This window comes from Capricornis sumatraensis, chromosome X, assembly GCF_032405125.1.
Source record: "Capricornis sumatraensis isolate serow.1 chromosome X, serow.2, whole genome shotgun sequence".
NCBI lineage: Eukaryota > Metazoa > Chordata > Mammalia > Artiodactyla > Bovidae > Capricornis > Capricornis sumatraensis.
In genome coordinates, this window is record NC_091092.1 from 28,946,652 (window position 1) to 28,952,651 (window position 6,000).

Below are 6,000 nucleotides of genomic sequence, written 5' to 3' on the forward strand. Positions count from 1 at the left end.
TTGGCTTTTATCTTGCAGATCAAAGGCTCATGGACAGGGAAGAATCGTGTCCAGAATCCCTATAGCCATGGCAACATTGTGAAAAACTGCTGTGAAGTGCTGTGTGGCCCCTTGCCCCCCAGGTACTCAAAGGACTGGAAGGTTCTGGGACTCTTGGGACAAGCAGTTAGACCCAATCCTGTCACCTGGTCTGATGCGTTCTTCTGAACATGGCCTCTTTGTGTCAAAAGAGGGCTTCCCAGGGATTGTCCCTGGGTGCCATATCTACATGGACCGTAGACCACAGGCTGGTTGTTTTGAAGGGATGACCTTTCATTCTTATTTCATCTGTTTATTCCTTTGTTAATGTGGTATTCCATGATTTGTGGAAGAAAAAAGTGAATGGAAGGCAGGAGGTGCGTGCTTGGATCAGGCTAGACTGCCAAAGGGCAGGCTTGTGTTTTCCAGCACACACAGCAAGCAGATGTGGGTGGATGGACAGGTGGATGCAAAGTGTTTTGTTAACTCTGCTATCTCCTTCAGTGTGCTGGATCGAAGGGGTATTTTGCCACTGGAGGAAAGTGGAAGTCGACCCCCCAGTACTCAAGAGGCGAGTACCAGCCTTTTGCCTCAGGGCCCAGTAAGTGTTCCTGACTTTTTTAAAGCTTTTAGACTTTAAGACTGATTCGGTGATAGAGGGTATAGGGTAAATTTATACCTTGGCAATATAATTAGGCAATTTTGTGTCCAATCACTCCAGCTTCCCTGTGTTTGCTTCTGTGCTGACATTTTCTTAAGATCTTTGTGCCCTTGACATAGATTAAGATCTAGTCATTTCTCCAACATTTTGTGCCAGCCAATGTGTTAAGGATACACCAATGAACAAGGCACGCAATGTCCCTGGTCTTACGGACCTCATTGTGTAGTGGGGATGAGAGACAATAAAACAGGCTGTTAGTTGGTACAGTGACAAGTGTCTTGATGAGGGAAGAATAAAATGCTATAGGAGCAGTGGTAGTGGTCAGGGGAGTGGGTCGGAGTTAGTGGTGTGGTTACCTTGATAGAAGGGGGCTGCTTCTCTGGAATATGCAGGTGTTACGGAAACTCTCCCAGCTATACTGCTCAGATATGCTTTAATAAAGTATGTTCCTCAGAAGTTATTAGTTGAACTTTCTTCTTAAATAATAGCTCTATTGAGATATGATTCAGATACCATAAAATCTCAATTAAAAATGTAGGATTCACTGGTTTGTAATATATTCACAGAATTGTGCTATCATCACAACAGTCAATTTTTAAACATTTTCATTGCCCTTCCCCCCAAAAAAAAAACCCTGTACCCATTAGCAGTCACTGTCCCTTTCCCCCCAGTTCCCTCAGCCCCATCCCTGCTTCTGCTGCTAAGTCACTTCAGTCGTGTCCGACTCTGTGCGACCCCACAGACAGCAGCCCACCAGGCTCCCCAGTCCCTGGGATTCTCCAGGCAAGAACACTGGAGTGGGTTGCCATTTCCTTCTCCAATGCATGAAAGTGAAAAGTGAAAGTGAAGTCGCTCAGTCGTATCCGACTCTTAGCGACCCAATGGACTGCGGCCTACCGGGCTCCTCCATCCATGGGATTTTCTAGGCAAGAGTACTGGAGTGGGGTGCCATTGCCTTCTCCACAGTCCCATCCCTAGGCAACTGTTAAGTTTCTTCAGTACATTTCATATAAATGCAGTCGTATTATATGTGGTCTTTTGTGACTGGCTTCTTTCATTTAGGATTGTATTTTCAAGGTTCATCCATGTTGTAGCTTGTGGTGGTACTTTTTTCCTTTATATGGTTGGATAATATTCCATTATATGGATAGACCATATTTTATTTATATGTTCATCAATTGATAGACATTGATTGTTTCCACCTTTTGGTTATTATGAATAATGCTGAAATGAACATGTGTATGCAAGTTTTTACATGGACATATGTTTTCATTTCTCTTGACTATATACATGAAATTACTGGGTCATATAATAATTTTATGTTTAACCTTTTTAGGAACAGCTGTACTGTTTTCCAAAGTGGCTGTACCATTTTTTCACCCCCACCAGTTGCATATGAGGGTTCCAGTTTCTCCATATCTTGGGCAACACTTGTTATTATCATCCACCATTTTGATTCTAGCCATCCTTGAATATGTGCAGCCATATATCATGGTAGCTTTGATTTGCATTTCCCTGATGCATAATGATACTGAACATCTTTTCATTAGTTTATTGGGCAGTTATGTATCTTCTTCTTTGGAGAAGTGTCTATTCAGATCCTTTGTCCATTTTTAAATTGGATTGTTTGGGATTTTTTTTTAAATTGTTGAGTTGTAAGAGTTTTTTATTCTGTATGGAAGTCCCTTATCAGAGATTTGATTTGCAAAGATTCTCCAGTTTTGTATATTGTCTTTTCACATTCTTGATGGTGTCCTTTCAAGCACAAAAGATTTCAGTTTTGTGTAGTCTAGTTTATCTATTTTGGTTGTTGTTTTTGCTTGCGCTTTCATTGTCAGGGCTTCCCTTGTAGCTCAGCTGGTAAAGAATCTGCCCACAATGCCAGAGACCTGGATTCGATCCCTGGGTTGGGAAGATCCCGTGGAGAAGGGAAAGGCTACCCACTCCAGTATTCTGGCCTGGAGAATTCCATGGACTATATAGTCCTTGGGGTCGCAGAGAGTTGGACACGACTGAGTGACTTTCACTTCACTTCACTTCATTGTCAGATCTAAGAAACCATTGCCTAATCCAAGATCATGAAGATTTATACTCTGTTTTCTTCTTAGAGTTTTATAGTTTTCACTCTTATATTTAGGTCTTTAATCCATTTTGAGTTAAATTTTGTATATTGTATGAGGTAGAGGGTTCAAATTCTTTATTTTGTATGTGGATATCCAGTTGTCTTGGCACAGTTTATTGAAGGTTATCCTCACTGTGTTGAATTGTTGTGGTACCCCTGTCAAAAATCAGTTGATCATAAATGTGAGAATCTGTTTCTGGACTTTCAGTCCTATTCCACTGATCAATAAGTTTATTCCTATGCCAGTATCACACTATCTGGGTTATTGTAGCATTGTAGTAAGTTTTGAGATTATGAAGTGTGAGTCCTCCAAATTTATTCTTTATTTAATTGTTTTGGTTCTGTTCCTTCTGATTTCTATATGACTCCTAGAATCAACTTAATCAATTTCTGCAGATGTACCAGCTGAAATTTTGATGGGGATTGTATTGAATCTGTAGATTAATTTGGAGAATATTATGATTAACATAATTACATGTTAAGACTAACATGATTAAGTCTTCTAAGCCAATAATATGGGCTGTAATCTCATTTATGTAGGTCTTTTAAAATTTCTTTCAACAATGTTTTGTAGTTTTCAGAGTATAAGTTTTATATTTCTTTTGTGACCCTTATTCATAAGTCTTTTATTCTTTTTGATGTTATTATAATATAAATGGGCTTCCCTGGTGGCTCAGGTCATAAAGAATCCACCTGCAGTGCGGGAGACCTGGGTTTGATCCCTGAGTTTGGAAGATCCCCTGGAGAAGGGAATGGCTACCCACTCCAGTATTCTTTCCTGGAGAATTCCATGAGCCTGGCGGGCTACAGTCCATGGAGTCACGAAGAGTTGGACACGACTGAGAGACTTTCACTTTCACATAATATAAATGAAATTATTTTGGAGACTTCCCTGACTATCATTCAGGAGATATTTTCAAAGCAGATGTACCATCTGAAAATTTAGCCACCCTACCCCCTTTGGTTTAGAATCACTGTTCTAGTGAGCCACGTATTAGGGCCCAAAGAAGACTGAGAGCCACTGTGTCAGACCTTGTGAGACATGTATGTTATAATATTCTGTTGTGAAAGAGGGAAGGTGATCTGTGTAATTATTTGTGGCCCTGTTTATTATTATCATGAATAATAATGGAAACATCTGTCCACAACAGGCAGTTAAGAGTAGAACTCACATTTCAATTGCTTTCTGTTGAGAAGACAATAGTCTAGTTTTGGTTCTGAGTTTCGGGCTGGTGGGAGCATATCTCTAGCCATGAGTGTGGTTAATGGGTTCAGAGGATGAGTTCAGTGTCTATGGATTATCTCCATTTGGATTCTGTATTGACTTTGATATCTTTTCCTTCTCAGGCCCCAATAGACCATCTAAGCAATGAGATGGCGGAGGACACCAGCACTCCTGAAGAGATGCCACCCCCAGAGCCCCCAGAGCCCCCACAGGAGGTGACGGAAGCTGAGAAGTAGCCTATGTATGGAAGAGACTTTCATTGTGTTTGATTAGGGCTGTGAGAGATTTAAGGGGAGAAGGTAAACCTGAGACAGAGAGAGTAAACTGTTCCTCTCACTGTTTTTCTTTGGTCTTTATTCACCCTGTTGTAAACTGACATTTTCTTGCTGCAAGCTTTTTTAATTTCTGGACTCTAAGCAGTCGCAGAAGATGTCAGTCACCTCTGGTAACTGGACAAATGGGTCCCTTGGGCCCTGGCGCTGGTTTTCCATGGCCTCAGCCACGGAGTCTCTTTGGACTCCCCTCTCTTCCCTCCAGATCCCAGCTCTCTTGCTTGGGGTCACTGGCCCAATCCTGGGGTAAAGGTCCTTGAGACTGGCTCAATTCCCCTCAAGTTGCTGCATGTCACGAGTCCAGAGGCAGTCACAGAGACTGCTGGCCAGGGCATTCTACCTGGATTCTCGAGGCCTTCAGAATGGAGGAGGATGGAGAGTAGGTTTGGAGGATTCTCACGGCTCCAAAGTGCCAACATTGCCAGCAAATCCTTTCAGGAATGGGGCAGGTAGCTTCCAGTTGTTGTATTTATTCGTGTAGCTTCTCCTTTGTCCCCTGTCCACTCTCTTAACACCTAAGCCCCACTCTTTTCCTGTGAGATATATGTAAGTAGTTGTAGTATAGATAACAATTTACATTTCTTGTAGACTACCCAGAAACTTTTTACTACCTGTGCCATTCTCAATAAGAACTTATGAGATGCCAATGGCACGGCCCCTCACACTCTCTGTCTCATCTCTCCTCCTCTCTCACTAGCCCCTTTTAATTTGTTTTCCTTTTGACTCTTGTTCCCGTTGGGAGCAGGAACGGCAGTAATAAAAGTCTGCACTTTGGTGGCTCCTTTTCCTCAGAGGAAGCCCGAGTGCTCACTTAAACACTACCCCCTCAGACTCCCTGTGTGAGGCCTGTAGAGGCCCTGTATGCACAAATGGGGAAACCAAGGCACAGAGAGGCTCTCCTCTCCTCTCCTCTCCCCCTGTATCCCCTCAAAACAGAAAAAAAATAATAGAAAAAAGAGGATAACAAGTACTTCCATTAGGCCTCGGCTGAGTGAGGAGGGAAAGCCCCGCACTGCTGCCCTCCCGGGTAACCCACTCCAAGGCCTTGGCCCATCTTGGGCTTGGTAACCACACCAGGGGCTTCCTCCAGGCCCCAATCTTCCAGCACTTCCACCGGCAGAGTCCCAGAGTCACTTCACCCTGGGGGTGGGTTGTGGCCCCCAGTCAGCTCTGCTCAGGACCTGCTCTATTTCAGGGAAGAAAATTTATGTATTATATGTGGCTATATTTCCTAGAGCACCTGTGTTTTTCTCTTTCTAAGCCAGGGTCCTGTCTGGATGACTTCTGGGGAGGGGGGGGAGTGTAAACCAGAACTTTTAATCTATTTGAAGGTGATTAAACTGTGTCTAATGCAAACTGCCTGCCTCCTCCTTCCCCTTCCATTTCAGGAACCACTGTGGGGTGTAAGTATCTTTGTGTGGCGGTGTGGGGGGTGGGGGTGGGGTTGAAGGGGTTGCTTGTTATTACTACCCATACTTCCCTTTTCCAGGGGACCCTTGGGTTGGAGAGATTGCTCCCAAACTCTCCACTGATCTATTTTACTCTCTGGGTTGCAGTTTACCTTATTCTGAACTATGAAAAAAAAAAAAAAAAAGCCTTTCAAGGCCATGGACAGTGTTGGAAAGCTTGGGAGGGTCGAGGG

General features: G+C 43.2%; 1 protein-coding gene across 2 annotated transcripts in view; it reads left to right on the top strand.

The window, feature by feature from the left end:
• The window catches only part of ZDHHC9 (zinc finger DHHC-type palmitoyltransferase 9), a 29,818-nt gene extending 24,164 nt beyond the window's left edge, over positions 1–5,654 (top strand). For both annotated transcript variants that reach the window (XM_068962104.1, XM_068962103.1), the window contains 3 exons: positions 19–122; positions 523–619; positions 4,149–5,654. In XM_068962104.1, coding sequence (XP_068818205.1) covers positions 19–122; positions 523–619; positions 4,149–4,262 — 315 coding nt within the window. In that variant the 3' untranslated portion in view covers positions 4,263–5,654. The remainder of the gene's footprint in view (positions 1–18; positions 123–522; positions 620–4,148) is intronic.
• Positions 5,655–6,000: the final 346 nt, after the last annotated feature.